At 31.8% G+C, this 24,003-nt stretch overlaps 1 protein-coding gene across 4 annotated transcripts in view; it reads left to right on the top strand.

The window, feature by feature from the left end:
* Nucleotides 1–24,003, top strand: part of LOC149422943 (EGFR adapter protein-like) — a 311,323-nt gene that overhangs the window by 273,710 nt on the left and 13,610 nt on the right. For all 4 annotated transcript variants that reach the window (XM_089632386.1, XM_089632385.1, XM_089632387.1 and 1 more), the window contains one exon: nt 15,586–15,690. In XM_089632386.1, coding sequence (XP_089488512.1) covers nt 15,586–15,690 — 105 coding nt within the window. The remainder of the gene's footprint in view (nt 1–15,585; nt 15,691–24,003) is intronic.

Below are 24,003 nucleotides of genomic sequence, written 5' to 3'. Positions count from 1 at the left end.
ACTAAATTACCAAAATCTGTTAATATTCAATCACATTTAAAGTGTTTTGATTGTTACTTAATTATTGAAGTAAATGATTTGTAAAAGCGTTTAACACGTAGGTATTTTTTTTTTATTAAAATTTTGTGGGAAAAAACCGCTATCTTTTTACTAATATATTCGAATATCTATTTGATTAACAACATCATACTGTAATAAACTCTCTTTTGTTTGTGGGGTAATTTTAATTCAGTGAAAACAAATAACTTTGTAAATACCAAAATTTAATGGAAATAATATATTTAATAATATTATGTTTCCTTTCAAAGAAACCATTGGTTTTGAAGCGAGTCGATCATTTTGATCAAATAGTGGTATATACAAAGTTATTAATATAGTTAGTATAGAGCAGAGAGATAAGAGAGATAGAGAGATAGGGAGATAAGAGATAGATTATACATGATATTATTTTATGTTTAAACTCATTATTGTAAATTTTCTCAAAACCTCTTGCCATGTAAGACATTATTTATTTATTTATTATAAGAACTTGTTGAACATTTATACATATTTTTGATAATTCAACCGCCATGCTAGGGATGTCCCTGTGTTATGGCGGGTGATATTTACAGATTGGATTTATAAAATAAGTTAATTATAAGTTATAAAGTTATGCAATTTTGATTGAAATATAAGTTAATTAGATTATACAATTAGATTATACAATTAAATAATAAGTAAGTAATAAAAATATACAAATTAAATTAAATTAAAAGTTATTAAATTATACAAATTTAATTGCATTACAAATATTAAAATCATGGTTTCTAAATGTATTTACAGTAATAAAAATGGTATTAAATATTAATAATAATTGATAATTAGTTGATAAAATTATAATATAATTTAATTTATGTACCAATTTTTTTATATTGTGGTCTCCAAGTGAACTTATCCATTTTGATATTAGTTTTTTAAATTTATGGGGTTGGGTTTCGGTTTTTAAGTTTTCAGGGAGAAGGTTAAATATTTTGGGAGCTAGGTACATGACATGTCTTCGAGCTGACGTGGTATGTAGTGTAGGGACATAATGAGAAAAGAATTAACCAAATTTTACAAATCTTACTAACTTACGAATGTTATATTGGTTATAATATCATGTTAGAGCCTAAGTAAGGCGCCATTATGACGATTGAACCCTTAATTGGATAACATTGCGAGGTTTTAGGAATGTGGAGGATATGTATATATATAATGTTCATGGTATATATATATACCAAGAACATTTTATTTAATTCGTAGTGCGACAGATTTATAATAGATTTACAATACAAGATTACATATTTTCACTATGTTAACACTTTGGAAGATAGGTATACCACAAAAGTTTTAAGGGAATGTAAAGAATAATGATTTTTTTTTTCATATGAAGCAGATACTTTGTGATGTGGAATTATGATTTAAAATAAAATAATAACTTAGAGAAATTTATTTTTCAGACTTTTTTACGCTGACCTAGTTTCATTACAACCATAGCTTCTTCAGGACAGTATAATTCTTTACTAAAATCTAAAATTTACAAGTAATTATCACTAAAGTATATCAATAAATTAAGCTTTCTCATGTGGTTGCTAAAAATTGGGCTGAGCTCCAGTGGAAGAGGTGGTAGGGGTAAGTAGGGGGTTGGGAAGTGAATGTTTGATAAATAGCACTGTCCCTATATGCAAGATTAATATATCGATAACGCATGTTACTTGTGGATTTTAGTACACTATCATAAGCTTCCACAACGTAATACTAGAAGTCAGGATTTATTTCAGTGCAGAAATTCTGGGACTAACTATCATATGTATTCCTCTTTGCCCAGAATACGAATGGAGGGAAACAATTATACCAAGTCAGTAGACATCTTCAATTTATTCTTAAGCAAATATAAAATGTTGATGAAACAATTCAGTTATGTACAATAAATAATGTATATTTCTTAATTATCATTTGTAAAATCCCCGAAAAAAGGCATTTATGAATTAATAAATCAATAAATAATGACCTAAAAAAACTGCGGTTGTAGCAATACCCAGTCGGCATTAAGTATAAAAATTAAAAGTGGTGTTTGCTAAGTTATTGATCAATATTTTTTTTTAAATAATTAAAAATATCTACTGTTTCAGAAATGTAGTCATGTTGATGGCTGCGGCCAACATACATTACACTTTAAATGCTCAAAATTTGAATAGTGGTTTCACACCAAAAGCTACTTGAAAAGATTTTATATTTGATGGTATCATAAAGCGACTAGAAAGATAACTCGAATTTCCAGCGTATTGCAGACTAACGATACAAAGCTGGTACTGTTAGGGACAATACAAGTATACAAGCTTCCTACCCGCGAATGATGACCATAAAGTTGAACCAGTTGGGAAACTTTTGTTTCATGGCGCCATAAAGCTCCCGCCGGGACTGGCCGGTGGCATACGTCATAACCAAAAGTTTCACAATAAAGTCATTTGGATTTGAGTTGTATTCAGTAAAATGCTCGCATGTGAGCCTAGTTTAGGTGTGCTTTACACCCTCTCCAAAACTGGTGTTAAAATACCCTAAATACAATACTTTTTTCATAGCGTTATAATGCTTTCACATGATAACTTATTTTTTTACTTTGTTGACTTGTTTTTTTTCATTATTAATGATGACTTCACACTAAGATTATTCATAAAATTGATCAGTTACAAAAACTATCGGTGTATAATGCGAACATACGTCCACGTTAAATTGACTGTTAGTTACATCCAGACGCGATTGATTATCGTCATGGTAAAAGTACACTATTCAAAATCAATCCTTTGCGTTATTTAATAGCTTAATCTATGTTTGGTGACCTATATGAATAGCCAGGTACTTCTCAATCCTCCTCTTCACACTCTCTCAGCCCAACAACATACCTCGAATTGGGGATGATGAAATAATAATTACAGTTAGTTAATATTTTATTTGAATTTTAAATCGTCATAATAGATATTTACCTCAGTCGATTATGTGAATAGATGAATCGACAGACCGAGGGAGACTGAAAACACCCAACGCCAAAGTCGACCAGCTTACAATTTCGTTCGACTTCCGGGTCGCATGCGGTGACAAAGTCTAACGTGAAAACGATCAGTCGTGGGCGATCGGTCGCAGCAATATTTGAACAAAATGTAACTAGTCGCATTCGATATTAATCGACTGTAGAGATGGAGTAGCTATGCGGCATGTTGCTACAATGCGACGCGTGACGTGATGGGCGTCCAGTGGCACTTTCATAATCCGATAGTGTAAACCACCCATTAGAAATTTAATCTTTCAAATTCAGAAGAAAGTGACGGTTGAAACTTCCTGTATGTACTCCACTTTTCGCGTGATTAATTTGATTATTTCAGTTAACGATTTATAAACAATATCATGATACATATCTATTTACATGATTTCTAACCTTCTTTAAGCATTAAATTCTCTTCAAAATGCCACAATTAAATCTCTTCAGAGCTTTTAAATAAAATAATATTTTTTATTGTGCGATGCTAACGGTTGGGCTCAAGCACTCGAACCAATGTGTAGCCTCTTCGCCGTAATGATGCCGGGTGATCTAGCGGAATTTCAGGCTGCCGTTTGCGGTAAAAAAACTGGGAATGACTGCCATTTTGTAAGTATTTGGTTACTGTCTTTGACATCTAACCCGTGACGGCGCGCTTTTCTGGCTATGAAATGGGTGGCTTAGTTTAAGAAGGATGTAAAAATAATAACTTTATCGTAAAGAAATCAAGCGAAAATTATAATCACAAAAAACGGATGGAAGAGCAAACGTTGATTCTGAATAACTAAGTATTATCATAATACTAACGCAAATCCGGGAAAAATCACTGATAGTTTAATTTCTCGACAAATCCGTTCCAATTTAAATAATTATCTGTTAAAATATTATATTATAGGTAGGTACTTTGTCGCTTGTTTGAATTTTCCAAAAAAGACTTCTAATTTTGAAAATGATAAAACTAAATTTTCAAGGGTCTATTGAACCAGAGTTACAAACAGACAAAGTCACCAAATACTTGCAGAACTTAATAATTACTATAACATTATTAAATTTGATTTATTTTAAATTTATTTAAAAAAATCCGAAATTAGTATTAAAAAAATGGTATTTTATTAAAACGACCTTTACGTCATTCTACCCAATCACCATACCATGATGTCATCTGGTCAAAAATTGTAACTCTTCAATTTTACCATACATATGTACTATAAAAACATAAAATAAATAAACCCCAAAGAAATAATAAGTAAAAGTCATGCATTTGATAACTGTATCGGAATACATATTACGCTGAATGCGCTTAGATTGCATTGCATTGCAGAACGGGTCTTTTACACGACTCGTTCTTGAATTCAACAATTCGGTTGTGGAATAATTTGCCGAGCTCTGTGTTTCCTCCCTCTCACAACATGGTTTCTCAAGACCCATGATCACTCCTTCTTCTCCTCAAAAACACCCCCAACAAAGTATCCCCAAAGATTTCGTAGGCTATGAGGGAAAAAATATTTTCCTTAGGGCCTCCTGTGTGGAGTTAATGAAAAAAAATTGCGAAGCATTAAATCACGTATATACAGTGACCGTGTTCTTGTTTTGAAGTTCCAGTGTGTAAAATTTCATCAATCTCAGAAAAAACTGCAGATTTGTGAAAAAAGCAATCACGTGGTCAAAAACAAACATTCGATATAAAAATAGATTAGATATTAAGTAAGCCCCCGTATACCCTATTTCTATCGATTTATAACAAGTTTCTCGTTAACTATTTAAGTTTCAAACATAAATATTTACTATGTTATTTTTGAAGATAATATCCATATATTTGTTATGCTGAAACGTTATTTTATGAAATTAATTAAGCTCCAAAAAATGTTGTAGGCATGAAAAAAATCACAGTGTATCTTTAAATGCAACTAAAAATTCTATTTCAGTCGACTCGTGTTTTATTAAATATTTTCATAATTTTCGCCAAATTATTATCGTTTTTCAATATTAGCGCGCTCCCTCTAACATTCCTATTTCAATATATCCCTTTCAAACTATCTTAGAACGCTTATTACGGGGCCTTAAAAAAAACTACAATTTTGCGATTTGCAATTTTTGGTGTTTTTTGAGTAGATACGATTGTCAAACATTTGTGAATATAAGAATATCTGCGAGTACTTTGAAAATTTAAATAATTTTCCTTGAAAAGATGTATCATCAACTTGAAAAGTGCTTTGATGAATAAAAATCAGGCGTGGGCATTTCAAGTGAAAAGCGGGGTTCTATTTTTAAAACGGGTACTAAATGTTCTCCGTTCGGAAAGGTTTGTAAGTAAATACCTTTAAAATATTTATTTTGTAAACTTAAGATAGATTTAATTCAAACACAGATTTTAATTTACACTTTGCTTATTTCTAATTCCGATTTATTAATATATAATTTTTATTTAAATTAATTATTATGGTAAATTATGAATTTAACTGAGAAGTAAGCTATGGTTTCATAGAAACTCAGAATATTGGCAATACGACGTATTATAAGGTCATTACAAATGGTGTAAAAATGCCCATAAACCCAACCTATCGTAACTATATCACCTGGTTTCATTGTCACTTTATATAACTTTTCAAGAGTATGTTAAAATGTATTGAATTGCCAGTGTCTTGAGTTGATGGTTACCCTTTATAGTAATATAGTGTGTCTAAAGTAAATGGGTAGTAAATTGTTTACACTTTAAAACATTATGAAAAATTCAAAAATCATTATATCCAATTCTTTTAACATTTTTTCCATTAATTTATTTTAATTATACTTCAATATTTGTCTCATTGCTTAATTCTGGATTACTTGGAGATTTTTAAGCAACCTACATAACTAAATTAGAGAGTACTAGAACTGTAATAAATTTTGGTTCACCAGAAACTGCATTCGCAAAAAATTTTTTTAGTAAAATTTGTTTTTGATTATTAAGTACAATAACGTTAGATGTTATAATAACTATTATGGCGTTATAAAGTGAAACTTATATTCTTGTAGCAAGGGATACTGTAGACTTTAGAGGTATTTTAGAGGTTTAAATAACAGGAAAAAAGTACCCACTCCCTTATAAATTAGGTTGAAAGGTTTTGTTAAAGTGTATTTTTATTCACTTGTCTTAAACCAGAATCGTTACTCAGTGATTTTCGACTACCACAAAAAACTCACGTGTAGCACTTACAATAAACGATCTTATTGGATAGAATCAGGACTCAAATACGAATAATACGAATTTATAACATTCACAAGTACAACATTTTTTACCATAATTTCCCTACAAACACAAATGAATTATTATTGTTACTATGTTATTGAAGATAGTGAGAAAAATGAGTGTTGAATTTCAGCGTAAGCCAAAGAGTGCGATTATAAAAAAAAAGTCAGATGGGTTGATTATCCAAACGTTTCGCATTTTCAAATCGTTACGGTAACACACAAATATCTACCGATTAATTAATAAATGACTAAGGTGTCTGTTATTGTGTCCCCTAATGTCTCATCAAGGCAGAAATAACCGTAGGTATATGTTTTTAGTGTTCATATTCCTACGTAGTCGTCAGGAATTAATTTGTGAATTGGCCGTAAACGATGACTTATTACCAAATTAAAACCCTAAATTTCAAATTTACCATACGCGTTTTGCCGATTTTTATGGCAGACTCGAACGAATATTTAATTGGCAGCTTCCTAGTTAGTAGGTACTATATGCTGTTTGGTTGTAGAATGATCGAGAACACGGTAGTAATTTGAGATTAATATTTTTAATAAAGATGCCCTACTTTTTTGTTGTTTGTTTTTGGGGTGTTATGCCGTGTTGCGCTAACTCCTTCTTTAACCGACGTTTCGGACAGCATTGCAGTGTCCATCATCAGGGCAGATCCGGTAGATCCGAAGATGTGATCTACCGGATCTGCCCTGATGATGGACACTGCAATGCTGTCCGAAACGTCGGCTAAAGAAGGAGTTAGCGCAACACGGCATAACACCCCAAAAACAAACAAAAAAAATGCTTTTGTCATTACTTTTATTTTTTGTCATTTTTTTACAATATATTACTTACTATATTTTATACACTTGAGATAGAATTGTCTCACATCTCTATTTCAAGGAAAGGCTATTTTTATATTCCTTTTAAATATTGTATGAAGGTTAAATAAAAGATACAATAATTATATAATAAAAATAGCTCTTCATCTTGTGATGCCTTTCCTATTGGAAATTGGCTATCATCAGAAAATTCTGGCAATCTACTCAGAAAAATAATAATAACTACTGTCAAGCCCGTATAAAAGTATAGTATCTATGTGGATGGAACCTTAAAAATAATGATCAATGTTACATATCCTCTACATATATATCACCTTTCCTCTACTAGGCCCATCCGTCTTTATTAGATGTGCCTCTGCGGGATAGGTTTTTAAATGAGAGTTTAATGTCCACTTTATTCACCGCATTACGCGATTCATTACCATTGGCAAAAGATAAACATCACAGTAGAAAATTTAATAGTTTATATTGAAGTTAACTGCTAATCCATTGATTTTTTTTAATATTCTGGTCAGTTTGTAAGGATTTATGTTAGAATTTCCTTAGGGAATTTATAAATGCATTACGTTAGATGTCGGAAAGAGGTTTTCTGTAAATGTAATAAATGGTTGAAATTAACCATTTCCATGTATCCTACAGAAAATTATTACGGAAATAAAATTTGCTATTGTAAATAACTTTCATTTTTGGTTTGGACGTTTATCAACGATAACACAGATTTAACGATAAGCGTGTTGAGAATTTTGATTACCTACCTACACGCTTTAAAGAGACTATACATTAAGTAATTCAGTGTAATCACGGTGTCTACGAAATGATTTGTACTTTTTTTGTAAATAATCAGTAATTTTTTTCACACATTTCAATAAATACTGTTATGTTTCATTAAGTAGGTAAGTAACTTTTCTGTATATACATAATTTAAAAAATACCTACTGAAAAATTATACTATTTTTACAGCTGAATATACATTACTTTGTGCAGTTAAAAAGATATCGAGAAATGATTCCATTAACCACTTTTCCATGCAAATAGTTGCACATTACAATGAAAAAATTTCAAAAATATAATTTTTTAAAAAGCATAGAGAAAAGAAAAATAATTCGCATGCGTTATGAACTGCTGAAATACGTGCCTGTATATAAAATATTAAGTTAACGGTACAGTAATATTGACAAACTCGGCCATGCAGCCATTAATGAAGTATCTAAAACGGAATACCGGAGATATGGCATCAGTTTTGCATGAAGCTGGTAGTGCAATGGCTCACGACGTAGAAATACCGTTCAAATTAGTCCAAACAGAGGAACAGACCTCACTAATTAATGCAGGTCCAAATGACGCAAATATGAAGCCATAAGAAAGGACCGTTGCTTTACCGCAAACGTCTTTACAGTTTTAACTAACCTTTGACAGAGTGAATGCGAAATTCAACCATTGAGAATTAACTAGAGACCACCTAATTAGTCAGTTAGATCAGTTGGATTTTTTTTTATTTTGAATGTCCTACTGTTTATATTTACTGCAATAGTAAGGTTCTTGCCACGAGTAACCAAAAATTGTTACTTAGACCTGGACTTCACTGCGATGTTCAGTCGCAAATATAATTCTCATTGTTTCAAATACAGGTGCAGATGCAATACGCATGAAACTAAACAACTTGTACTAGAAATCGCCGTTGTGTCTAGGCCTTAATTATGTTGTATCTTGTTCCTCAGAACAACTGAATAGAAAGTAAGAAAAAAAGAAAATATAATATAATTACGTGAGATTACATGTTATTTATAACGGTGAATTCTCTTAAAAATTGAAATTGGAAAACATAATTTGACACACTTGCCTATGTGTACATGACTATGTTAATTTAAGCTAGTGCAGACCCGGGGATTTTTGGAATTCTCCACAAATCACTTACAATTAGATTCTATATATAATCATTGAAATTATGGTCACCTATCCAAAAATGTAGCTATTGTTAAAATACAATATTTATAAGCTTGCCTGTCTAGTGTCTATGAGACAAAACGGTAAAAATATGTATAAACCTTACTTACGTAGATGTAGGTAGGTACTGAATAATGATAATAAGAAAACGGCATTTAAAATAATTTGGAACATTATGTAATAGGTGGGTAGCTAACTTATCGCTTGCCTGAATTCTACAAAAAAAAACAAATTTTTGAAATGATTCGTAAATTCAAAGCAAAAGTTTTATAGGTCTTTCAACCGAAGTTACAGACAGACGGGTGGAGTTTAGTATTTAATCATTGAAGATAATATTAAAATTTATTAAACGAAAGATGTGAAACAGAAAATACTGAAAAAGATTCAGTCGCATCTGGGAAATGAATCCAGCAACTCTTTTTTGTCTTGCATTTTTAACTAAATCTCACACCTGAGAGCTTTTTTATGGTGTTATGAAAATGACAAAAGTTGATATGATCGAATTAGCTCAGTGGTCAGAGCACTTCCCCGGAAAGGATGAGGTCACGGCTTCTGATTTTTTCTGCCTTTCTTTTTCACATCTTTCCTTGAAGAGTTTTTTTTAATATTATCTTCATTGATTAAATATTAGGAGTTGAAGTTTTTGGGAGATATTTTCATTTTGAATGGATATTTCAGGCGTGTAATTAATGCTTATAATAATTTGTTATCCTTTGTGCTATGCATAAAAACCTTGTCTTATAAATATTAGTTTATCATTAAAAAATAATAATATTTGACAAGTTAAAATATTTCACCAACAAATGTATATATAATATATCTCGACGCCATCTAGTGGGAAATTCAGCACTAACAAAGCTTTTCCTACAAAAATAAATTTGGTTGTTTACAGGTGAAAACGAAAAAAAATATAATAAGCAATAATTCTCGATTGAAGTACTTGTACATATTGAATTATTTTGTGGGTTGGGAATAAGCCGATGTAGCTCAGTAGTCCAGAGCACCTGACCGGATATTCAATTCCCGTCGGCGGCATTTATTTTTACTCGGAAGATATTTTCTTAACCTTGAAAATTAACTCTGAAATTTGAAGAATTGTTCAAATTCTCCGAAACGACCTGTACTTAGCTATTCCACTACAGAAATTAGTAATCTTTTAGTTTAATAATAGTGTTCCTTTCCGGTATGCAATAATTAATATTTGTAATTGAAAACCTTGGAAAAGAGATAAATAACTAAAGTACAACACACCCAATCATTTTGAATCTCTTCACATAACATAACACACCGTCTCCTAAAAGTCAATGAATTTTAACACTAATGATTGTTATTTTAAAATACCCTAATCTCCATCAATCAAGTTGACAAGTTTGTACAATTTAGCCTGAGCCAGTATTTACACCATTCCGGTTAATGCGACTCTTTCTTTAAGTTGGGTTATTTATAAACATGGGATGTGTTTAAAGGGCTTAATGGTTCGGTCTTTTCACTCGGAGCTTTTAGTTTAAATGAACCATTAGTCCATTAACCAACCAACACGGCTTCTGTATGAACCCTAACATAAATCCGTTACCTATAACCTGCCCACGCGGTACACAAAATTAACTCAGTTCATTTGCTCATTTTAATGTCAAATTTTATACCGTTTTTAATAGGTACATGAAACTATTTCAACACGTAATAAAACTTAGTTTTATTTTCCGGACACCATTTTTTGGGATGCTTGAGAGTATACTTAAAAGAAATCAAGATGAGCTCTTCCATTGATGTTGCTAATTTAATTATTTTAGGAAAAAACAATTTGTTGTTATTTGTTTGCAATATGAATATATTTGTCGGTATACAAACTCAATTCTTTCTAAAAGGTATACAAATACGATTCAAGCATAACCTGCAAAATATGTTTTTTCCTAATTTATTTTAAATAGTGCCATCTATGAAAGAGCAGATTATGAATAATTATAAGTATACCCTTAAGGTATATGATGGTGCTAATTTAATAATATTTTTTTGAAAGTTGTTCTATAAATTTAAATTCAATAACCAATACAATTTATTTATTGTTTTTGTGTTTAATTCATAGAGCTGCATTTTTTAAATGTAAATGAAATTTAATAATATTAAGTTCTGCGAGTAATTTTTGGATTTTGTTCTTGTTACAGCTGTTTCGGTTTTCAAGACCATTTTTAAACTGTCTGTGAAAGTTTTAAATCCGATACAATATTGTATTTGCATGCCTTTAGCGAAAGAAATGAGTTTTTATGCGGAAAAAAATACTTATTCTTATTCTGTATGTACATGCGAAAACAAATGATTCATCTTAATATTTTAAAGCTTTATTTGCAATTTTTTTTTTCTAAAATACTTAAATTAATGCCATCTATGAACGCATAGATTATAACTAAGCTGCAGAACGGTTTCAATTCATAATTGAAACGTTACTTGAAAATGGCTTTAGCCGTCTTTAGTGAGCTGATATGAATAGTAAGTTACTTTCTAACCCTCCTTACCTGCGTTTTATCTCACTTTCTTCAGCTTCGCAACATACCCCAATGCTTGTTGGGGACGCCACAGTCCACTGCCTCCGGGTAGTTGGGCCTATTGTGGGGTATTCACATAAAAAATCACTTTATTAAAAACATTCTTGTAATTAAATGAAATAAAGTGTGAGTTTTATGACCGAAAAATCCTACACTTTGACACCCCGATGCTATTATTTGGATGTCACAAATAAACGAATGTTATTACATCTGTTGCCATTACATTGATTTGTTCAAGAGTTTATTACTGGAACTCAACATTCTGATGTTTAGTTTCATCCCTAAATGATAATAATAACACTATATATAATTAGTATTTTACCCCCAAGTACCCTTTCTTCGAATGCTTTATTACGTAAATATTTGGTAAACATTTGCTTTCATGTTCTATTCAGGCCGATTCAAGGGAATCCTTCTTACTTAAAATAAATTACTCCCACGGTAGTATTTACATAGCGTAAATAACCCAATATGAACTCACATGTATATGTACCAGTGGCGTGCAGCGTGCAGATTGTAAAGGCAGAAAAGATGTGCCTACGCTAAGAAAATAATTTCAAATAAAAATAAATTGAAAGGATAAGGGAAAATGCAAGATATACAAATTTCATATTTTTTCTTTAATTTTTCTAAGGAATTTGAAAGAATGACTTAGTACCTTTTCAATATAGGCCATTTGGCATGCTCTTGCCCCTCGTGCCCCTCTATCTCTAAAACTGACAGATATCGTTTATTGCCTTTTCCTTTCGCCATTTTATTTGATCGAAATTAAAATTTCATATCATTATTGATGAAACGTTTTTTTTTTTAAATTTAAGCAAAAAATGATCATGACTTGTTTCTTCTTTGTTCTATTGCTACAATCGAAAAAAAACACAAAAGGTTTTTTTTATGCAATTTGACATTATTTTACGATTGAGAAATTCAATTAGCCACCCTGAGAACAATAGCGAAGATAATGTTAATTGTTGTAGGTAGGTATTCAATTTTCAAATATTTTGAGGCTACTTTTAAATGCAATTTTTATTCAATTTCACACTACTTCACTGATAAATTTGAAGTACATTACAATATCCAGTAACCACTATACGCTCGCACCAATTCAACACCAATTTTATCCGAAAATACAATTGTTTAAATGACAACTTTAGATTTAAACTTAGGAGCCTAATGAATCTGTAGTGTATAGTCGTACAGAGGAGAACTAAATACCGTTTCTTATTTTAATTATTTCCTGACTGTACCTAGTACGTAGCACTACCAATAATATTATTAATCACTTGGAATAAATTTCTATGACGCTTAAAACAGTGGTTTATTTTGAAAGTACTTTATTGTTCCAAATTAATTCAAATATATGCGTGTTATTTTTTCATATCTATTTGTATGTTAATTGAAGTCCCCTCAATTGTGTTTGGCAACCGCTAAAACACTAAATAATGAACTTGGTTTCTTGTTTAATGATACGTTGCATTAAGAATTAATTATTATGCCCTACCTTTTAAATGTTACTCAGAATAAGGCCTCATGTTTTATTTAGAAAGATCTCTCTTTACTCATGACTCATGACTCGTAGGTGATTGTTGAAATGATGATTTATGCAGGATATATGAAGTTATCAAAATGGTATCAAATGATTTACAACAGGTAGGTCTGTAATTATTAACGGCCATCAATTAAACTGTATCTCAGCAGTCCGAGAAGTTCTAAATTGGCGTTTGTTCCCGGTCCATAATTACATACAGATGATGCTGTGATATTTTACACCACACAAATTATCTGTGAAGTGATATTTGTCGCATAAATTAAATTAAGATAAATACATGTTGTCATCGATTATCAACTATAAAGCAATTATTCTTACTGATGCCATTTATTTTGTAATCAAAGAACAACGACAGCCGTAAGAACATTATTTTTGGAATCCATCTAATAATGATACAAACATAAAACAGTTGTGTATACTAAGTTCCTTGCATTGATTGTACACATTTTCGAAAGTAGCCTTACTTATTTTAGGCATATATAAATAAATGACAAGAAATCATTGAAGTAATTTACAACTCTCTTTAAATTGAGTGTGTAGATATATTGGTAGACCGCCATTTAATTATATAAACCTACCAGAATATAAATAAATGCTTAAAATATTTGTGACATTGTAAATCAATAATATAATGTTATCCAAACATATATTGAATTGGATATAATTGAGTAACAAGCACCGCAGTGACTGATAGACGAGATATTTGTATAGCGAATCGGTAAACCACTTTTCCAAAAATTCACGCAATTTTTTATTGCCATTTTTTGTTGACATCAGCAATATTTTAAATATATATTTATTTCAGAAAAAATATCGAATCATCAGCAATATTTTAAATATGCATTTATTTCAGAAAAAATATCTTTTATTTCCCCTACATAATTATGACTTACTAAATCTGATTCAGTTATGAATAATTAGTATAATTTTTTTTTTTTAAATTTTGCTTTAATCTATTTTATTGAGTTATATAGATTTAAATAACTAAAACCAGTTTATATTTCCATTGTCCTGAAGAAGGTTGAGCGCAACCCAAACCGGTCGACCTACATATATAACTCAATATAGTGGCTTAAAACAAAATAAAAATAAAAAAAACATTTATTTAATGTCAAGTCACAAAGTGTTTGCTTTCTTCGATAATTTAATTATTTTTAATGTTGTATCACATTGCTTTGAATCTATTTCTGAAAATAATATCATCGTGGCAAATACAGGCAATCGTTATATTTGATTGACAAGCTACCGGAGAGGAGCTTTGAGCTGAGGCTTAATAATAGCCTCGGGAAAGCTGGATGTTTGCTGTCAAATGTCAAATTACCTCCCTATGACAGTAATGCTTAAATTCAAAGGAAACCTAATTAATTATATTCGTATTATATATTATAATCCTTGCCATTATAACATTATGATCATTGAGTACCAAACTTGTGAACACTTTAATAGAATTCCTTGAATTTTATATCGTAATAATACAACATTGAACTATTTTTTTTCAATAGATAAATATAATTTGTATCTGACGATGAAACTGAAAACACATGTCTAGGTTTCCAATTGAGAGCTTTGGTGTTATGATATTTTCACAACCATTACAGTCTTGCATTTTTAGATCAATGCAACGTTTTAAAGCTCACAAGGTCATTTATTTCACGAGCTATGGAAGAGATGTCGCCATGTTATTTATTTCATGAGCTCTGAAAGAGATGACGCCGTGTTATTTATTTCATGAGGTATGGAAGAGATGACGTCATGTTGTTTAATTTATAAACTATGGAAGAGATGATGCCATGTTATTTATTTCATGAGCTATGGAAAAGATGACGCCATGTTATTTAATTTATAAACTATGGAAGAGATGATGCAATATTATTTATTTTATTATGAAAGAGATGATGCTATGTTATTTATTTTATGAGCTATGAAAGAGATGAGGCCATGCTATTTATTTTATGAGCTATGGAAGAGATGATGCGATATTATTTATTTCATGAGCTATGGAAGAGATGACGCCATGTTATTTATTTCATGAGCTATGGAAGAGGTGAAGCCATGTCATTTATTTCATGAGCTATGGAAGAGATAAGGCCATGTTATTTTGCCCAGTTTAAAAATAAATTCCATACGAAAACAGAATTTGTAAGAAGAGTAGTAAAATCTGTTCCTCTGAAATATCGGCAAACAATTTAAGCTATGAACTCTGGTTTTAATAAATTAACATTTTTCAGTCAGCAAAGTTAGTTCCATAATGAGGTATGGAGCTTTAAAATATCAAAGTTTTTATTGTTTGAATCATATTTGTTCAATATAATTTTATAAGAAAAAGTATATTTGTAGTCGTGTCAAGGCTGGCAGTAAAACTAGAAACCAAGGAACGACAACAAACTATCAAATAAAATAAGTAACTCTTTATTAACTATCAGTATGTTGTTTATTTTCAGGCGGAGGAGTTGAATGCTCTGGTAGGCAATGCGTTTCGGATGGCTTTCGCCACCCAACTTCACCAGCCAGCCCCCACCGCGCCCCCTTCACACCCCCACCCTTGGGTAAGTTAATCAATTGTTTTACTACTAAAATTTTTATTCTTTAAATTATTTGAAATCCCACCAAATCGATGCAAAAATAATTATTTTCTTAACGTGATGAAGCCGCACGAATTAAACTAAAAATTATTTATTGCTAAATTTATTGAAGTGAAACTTCTTTAGGCGCGTAATGGATTTTCGATGGACGGAGTAAAACCGAGTCAGGATCGACACGAAAATGCGGGTACCCCCACCACCGCTCACCGTTCACTGTCCCTCTCTCACCATATGCGCTTGTTGAGGTGGGGGAGCCGCTCACGAACGTTCTCTCTCTTCTCTTCTTTCCTCTCTCTCAGACACCAGCGAACTGCGCCACGCCAAGCATCAGCTGCTTGGTTAGTATACTGCGTCGTGAGTGTAATACGAGTGAAATACGTAATTGATTGTGGTTCATACGGTTTAACAAAAGAAGTTTCACTTCTGTCTTGCGTAGGCTTGACACACCCACTTTTTTTTGTCTTTCTTTTAAAAAAATTAAAACAAATTCTCTAATATCATATCATTTACGCATGTGATCCATGTATAATGTATTTGTTACCTTGAAATAGTGGTCTAGAATTTGTGAATATTGGGGTTGCGGGTTCGATTCTGTGATTGGGCTCCCTAAAAACTTATACTGTGTTTAGTTACGAGATCTGTACAGCCAGGTACTACAAAAGAATCTTTTTCTCGCTTTCTTTCCATTTTCTCCCGTTTCATTTTGCCTCACTGGGAGGCATTATATCTCGATATCGGTAGGTAGTGGAATCATCTTTGACATCAATAAAAGTACACATATTTCAGTGGGGTATTTACGGCCGACGATTTTTATTGAAGTAGTCTGGTAGTCTCTCAGGCTAATTTGTGCTTTTTTGGGAACAGCTTATACAGGTCTCATAGGAAACGTTGTATCCACCAAAAAAAGTTAACATAAAAATAATTGAAATGTTCACCTCTATGAAAACAATATTTCCAAACACGATTTGAAAAAAAATTATGAAACTTTTACTAATCATTTTTACATGAAATATCGAAAAAGTGATGTGAATAAACGTTTTAAAAACAATTGTATAAAGTCAGTATATTTTTAATTTTCCACTTTCGGTAATTTCATTTAAGAAAAGCATAAAGTGAGCCATTTATAAAACGTTTTACGTTTGCATTAAAAAAAAATTATTATATACTAATTTCTTATAAAAAAATTTGATAGCGTATTTCATCACCTTTCCAAAACTCTCGGATACGTTCAGAAATACTCTTTTTGTTTGGATTTTATTGCAAAACAGAAATACTCTGACCTTCTGATAGAACGTGCCAGAGGCCTGAGGGATTATTTAGGCATAATATGTAAGCCATATTATTTTTTAGGGTTTGGTGGAGATGGAGGATAAACAAATGAATGTGTATTTTTAATTGTTATTTAACTATTGCGCAATTTATCCATATGGGTAGAGAGAGAGGGATAATGAAATACAACACAAACTCTACATTGGCATACATTTCTTTCTTCGTTTATGTCATCTCATACATACTTATCTGTTATTCTGACTTTTGACAAGACCGAATCAGGTATTTGATTAACCGCCATTTCTTTCAGTTGCTGTCTTCTTCTTCCAATCGCTTGTTCTAAAATTTTTAATGATTATCTTGATATTTTTGTAGAAAAGCCTGGCAAAACAACTGTAAAATACATTATTTTTCACAAATGAACTTTTGAATAAGATCTTTCCGAAAGCAAACGGAGGGAGTTGCTACGGGGAAGGGAAAAGCAATCGGGACACTCGCTTTAGGCAATATCGGAAATACATCGTAAGGTAAAAAAACCCCAATAATATATTTCCCGTGTAAGCTGTTTCCTTATAAAGGAAAATGATATAAGAAGGTCAAACACAGAATTAAGATCGGATCTGCCCATTTTGTTCAGCCGAAATAACAAAGAAAATCGGTTAGAGGTGCGCTTTTGAATATCACTTAAACGTAATGTAATGCATTTGTTTGTGTTGGGGAAAACTAATATTGGTTTTAGGGCACTTAACAGTTTGATCAACACTTTCCGCAAGAGAGCAAGATAACTGTTACATATTATCGAATAATAACATGAAATTACTTGCTGAAGGAGCTAGTGTCAACAATTATTACCAGGATACTAACAAATCAGGAATTACCTGGAGATGTGAATGTGAAGAGTTGCAATCACCAATAGCTGTGTATAATTGTGTAATTTGTATAATTTTAAGTAAAGGGGATGAAGACGAAGCATAAATTCATCTATGGTGGCAATATCTCGCATTGTTGGGAAAAGTAAAACTCGGAACCAGTGCCTCGATTCTCGACAAAGTCATTCCATTCTAACAATTTTGACTTTTGACGTTTGGCCTGTGGAAGTATGTACCTTTGACGAGACTCAAGATTAATTAGAATGTCGACCAATGTACTTTCATTTACTTTCACATGTACTCATGTACGTCATGTACTTTCGACGGTGATTGCGACCGGTTTGAATTGTCAAATACTAAATGACAACCGTGGTGAAATTTATTAAAGGGACTGAGCTCATGTCAAAGAAATGAGATGAAACGTGTGAGAAATCACAATCTATGATTTGGGAACTTTCTAGACCTATGCAGGCATCAATTTCCTAAAATAACAATTTTTGTAAACACAATAATTTCATGTCTACCATACCAAAATTATTATTATTTGTTAAATTGCAACATTGTTAACTGTACACACTCGAACAGCAGTTTATTAACTTCATAGTTGATAGGCGGGTAGCCAACATTGTAATAGATAGGTACCTTTTCGAGCTTACAAAAGGTATTCTGACTAAACCTCGTTGTTCATATTGAAATATTTCAGTAATTCTGCTTTTGCACGCAATGTTACAATTTTTGACTTAATGTCTGATTCACAGTAGACTAGTTGAATGAGCTTAGCGAAGTCCTGTTGTAACCCGAACGCTTTACATTTCATCTGTCTGCAAATTAACTAAGCCGGCGAAAATACACCCACACCTACAGTCCTATGGATTTTGTTTACTAAATTTATGATTATAGAAAAAATATAAACCCTAACAACCTGAAATATCATAAATTTATTTGCATATCGTTTCTTTTTTTTCCTCTTTTCGTGAGTTCCAAATTTGATTTACGTTATGCATTTATTAACTTTAGAAATACCCAATTTTCATAGGAAATTAGGTTTTTGTCTTTTGATATATAGTCATCTTCTAACTAGAAATGCATTTTACTTTTTATATACCTACCGTTATGCATCTATTTAATAATAATTATAATACTTGGATGATTTTTACATCGCCATTTTTGTGCGAAATCACCTCAGAGCGCTATATCTCATTTTTATGTTAAGTAAATCGCATATTATATTAAAAAAAATAATATTTTTTAATCATTGTATTGAGTACAGGATATCACTGTTAGCTTTTTTATATAAATTTATTATGTTTTTAACTTTTATTTTGTATTAGTTTATGTTATACACGCTTTATAAGAACTGTTTATTGTTAACATATCAACTTGAAATATCATTTACTTATTATACACCTTACGCATTATGTATTTACTGTGTACCTCATCTACCTTAAATCAGTTACTTAAGATATATCTTTTTCTTTTCAATTACTTCTTACTTAAAAAGGATCTCAATTTGCTTTGCTATTTACTCATGTTTCTTATACTATATGTTTCAATCCTATCAAGATGGTAGCCGTAGTGGATAGTACCTTTTTACTCTGCCAAAGTTCGCATGTGCGTAACTAGTTGTGAAATTGGAATAATCAGCATTTAGCGAGGTCTACTGTTCACAGAATCACTAGTAGTTTAGTATTTTCGAGTAGCATGTTTAGTACAGGCAACATTTTGAATTTGGGAATTGCCTTGTAGGTACGTAGTGTATAATACTGATAAAATGTATTCCATATCCAAGCGATCGGTACATGCTCTAAAGGTAGTCAAGTGCGTGATACATTAAGAGAACATCGGTTATCGTTACCATCAAACCTTTTACGTGCTTCACGGTTATCATTTCCGAAACGTAACTTCCTTAACAGAAGATATTGATTTAATCCGTTTTAATTAAAGTTCCCCAACGATCTCTTTCCAATCACCATCCGAAAAGAAAATAGCCTTTCGAAGCGATAACGGAACTACACTTAACGAAGATAATATAGCCTTTAATCCGGCTTAATAGGGACGAAATTTGAGTTTTCCGACTATTCAAGGTTTTCCTTTCAAACTGCGTACAAATAGTCCGGCGGTATCACAATCCTACAAGGTGTTTGGCTAATGAAACGAAAAACTTCATACGCACAGGAACTTAGCGCGGCCAAAAATAATGATTTACTCGTATATAACTATAAGAGATATTGGAGAGTACGAATTAAAGTCATTTCAGAAAAATCGTTAAGAAAGAAACGTCAGCTAAAGTGTGTAATTTTATGTGCTGGCAAATTACACGAGGAAATATGCAGTATGTCTGCACCAGATTGTTTATTATTTTGCAATAATAATTTTTATTTATTTATTTATTTTTTTTTTAAAGAAAGACAAACATTCCCGGGTTACGAATAACCCAACAATGTTTGAAAATCTCCTACTACCACCACAGAAAGCCGAAAATGTTGCTTGTGTTGTGATGGAGGACTTAGCCAGCCGAGGAATCGAACACGCGACGCTCGGGTGAGACCCAAGCGCTATGCCCACTCAACCACTGACCGGTCAATAAACAATTGTATCTAATATGTATTTTCTTACATTAACCCCACACATGAGACCTTGAGGAAATAATTTCTCATGGGAACTATGTTATCTTTTGGGACGATGTTAGATAAGTGTTTTATTAAGGAAAGGAAGTTCTGGGGAGGTAAAACGTAAAAGGGTTGGGTAGGAATGAGTGACGGACATATGAACATATCCCTTTCACTGTGGTGCAAGGCAATGGGTCGAGAGACCAGTTGGAGAGGTCAAAGGGTCTCCCCAAATCAGCCTCTTCCATTCTGGCACGTAACGTAGTTAATGGGCAGGCGCATCCTGAACACACCTCACCCGATGAACCTGGGCACCCCTGCTAAATCACCAAACACAGCACACCACTTTAGCTGAACTATGACAGAGGTGTTTGCTATCCAGATTCATCCTTCAGATTCCCTTACTTTTTAAATACGCCTATGTAAATTTCACCTTTGTTTTCGGTAATAAATGAACTCACGCTAATTTTGGAAGCGAAAATTAACCCACTTCAGATCAAGCTAAAAGTCGGCAGATAGACTCGTTGTCGATGACAATACATTCTGTTTGTGGCAATCACGTATACACACGCGACATATACGCATTTATTTGAAATCGGATGACGTTACAGCAATTATTATACGAAACGTATGTCGTTCCTACCAGATTGGCATTTGACAAGGTTGGTAAAGTTTCGAGTCCAGTTCCTGTGTAGGAAAGTTGAATCTTCAGTAAACCCAATATTTTTTAAAGTTAAAATTTTAAATCGGATGTATTTTATTTAAAGAAAAGTTTGTTTATTACGAGCTTATTTTTTACAGCTTCGATTGAGCGGCCAACCTTCAATGTGATCCCTCTCAATAAATATTTTCAAAAAAAACATACATAGTTCATTGCAATTTTTATTTTATTTGGGAAACAAATTGTTCAATACATTACATGTTTATGAGAACATATATATTTTTTACTGGCTTGCTTAAACCAGTGTAGTTTCCATATAAGACACATAATTAAAAAAGAATATTTTATACGTACAAAAAATATTAAATAAAAAGTAGTGGAATTAAAATAAAAGTACATTTTAAAATAACCAGATGGATAAGGTAAAATTAAAATAACGGTTATTGTGATAAATCATCACAATGATAATTCATCACACCTTTAAAAAGTTATATAAAGTCATGGAAAGTGATGAAACAAAAACTTTATTAACTGGGTTATGTAGGTTAGATTAGGTTAAGTTGGGTTAAAAAAAAATTTCATCGTTTCTAATGACTTTATATCACTTTTTAAAAGTGTGTTGAATTGTCACTATGTTGATTTATCATTTTTTCTAATTCTCATTTAGTCAATTGACCCGAGAAGCAATGGAAAATATCAGCGTCTGAAAAGATTTTATTGCAATTTATGCATGTCCTTTTGAAAAATTAATTTTTGGGGGCGTAATTTGGAATAGTTGGTATCTTCGGAATTTTTAGTACTGGACAATGAAAATTGATGTTTTCTAGAAGGTTGTCCATTTTACACAGCGTTGTTGATGATTTTAAATTTATTTTCATCTTCTAGCCCTTTAATTATTAGGAGACCAAATTTGTCCCCAAACATCATACGAATTTGGGTTCCTGATATTTAAAGGGCTAGTGTTGATATTTTTTATAGAACGCTAATGAGTCTTTAAGTTGCTAGAACCATTGTTTAATTCCTTCCAACCTTTCAATGTTAACTTTATATTTCGGATTCCAGATTACTGACAAAAATTGGAATACTGATCGAATATATAATGACTCTTATATTTTAAGAAATACTATTATAATTTGTCTTTTCCACGGTTGCTTACAAATCACGCTGTATAACATTGCTGGTTCCGTGTCGACTCTTACCTGAAAGGACCTGATTAGGAGGAAACTGCCTATAAAGTCCTTGCGAGGAGGCCGTATTGATAAGGCTGTGTCTACGACCATCCCCTATGTTAACGAGCCCCTAAACAACCTGAATCGTATGCTAATGGTAGGGGCACGCCTGTCTCACATTTCGCCCACAATTCGCCCCATCTGGTCCACTTATATTCCACATTTTCACGCATGCGCGACTTTGATGTAAAATGCCGATAAGGTTTGATTTACTCAAATGTGTGACGGAACTGACGCGCCCTACTAAAGCCTTCTGTATGTCAACGGAAACTCAACATTTATTAGGCGCATGTATCTTTGAAGTCATGATTAATCGGTGTAAGTTCAGCTTTTTTGGTACTTAATTACGATAATCATACCCATGAAGGGCATTTTGATAAGTCAGCTCCAAAATGTATAAAAATATAGCTTTCTGTTAATATTACCTAAAGTTTAACGCAAAAACTTACATAAATTAAAACTAAAATGCAGAACACAGATGTGCTTTTAACAGCAATTATTATAAATTAATAACTTATATAGCGCCGTTTTTATGACAAATCTACTCAAGGCCGCCTGTATCTGCAACAGAATAATAATCAGGAAGAACATAAATTTTTTTTTTTAAAGTTCAAACCTATATGTAATTTATTTAAAATACAAACGTCGCAACATGGGCCATTGACATAAATATAGAGTGTTTTTTTTTTAATGTAAAATAACTTAAAAGTACAGTACAATAAGTACAAAAGGTAATACAATACATAAAGTACAATATTATAAAATAATAATCTGTAATATGATAATAATAATTTCAAATGCCAAACTATACCAACCCATAAAAAACCTAAATGATAATCAATTATAAGCAATAATTAGTCATCCGAAATACTAATACAAATTGAAAATATCTCCTGAGTAAAAATAAATGCCGCCAACGGGAATTGAAACCGTACCTTCTGTTGTCCGGTCAGGTGCTCTGTATCCACTGAGCTATGTTGGCTTATTTCCAACCCGCCAAATGCTTCAATATGTACTAGTACCTCAATCAACCATTACTGCTTATTATATTTTTTTCCACCTGAAAACAACCAACTTTATTTTTGTAGGAGAGGCTTTGTTAGTTTAGATGGCGTCGAGACATATGATATCTTCATTTATTGGTGAAATATTTTTGACTTGTCAAATATTATTTTTTTTTTATTGATAAACCATGAATAAAACCTTGTCTTATAAACGTTAGTTTATCAATAAAAAAATGATAATCAAATTACTTGATGAGTGTAAGGATGGCTCCAGAATTACAAAAAAAAATGATTGTAAGTCAATTATCTGTTAAATGAAAATTATAGTTAGTTACAATACAAATGACACACCAAATAAATAGAAAACATACAAAATGCCTGAATTGATGACAAGAAATACAAAATACATGGTCATATCAAACAACCACACTTTCCCACGGTTTGTCGTGCGAGTAAACAACAAAGGATTCTTCATCGCACAATGCGTTACATCAGACAAATATTCATTTTCTTGATTATTTAATAATTATTTAGGTATATCCATCTGCTGTCCGGTACAATATATATAAAACTTCCGGAAGAAATTCTCTAAATGATAGTGAAAACCAGATCAAACTACGTTACATAGTTTAGAAC

Source organism: Hesperophylax consimilis, chromosome 6 (assembly GCF_061612785.1).
Source record: "Hesperophylax consimilis isolate HC1 chromosome 6, BYU_Hcon_1.0, whole genome shotgun sequence".
Lineage (NCBI taxonomy): Eukaryota > Metazoa > Arthropoda > Insecta > Trichoptera > Limnephilidae > Hesperophylax > Hesperophylax consimilis.
This window is presented reverse-complemented; position numbering and strand designations above follow the sequence as displayed.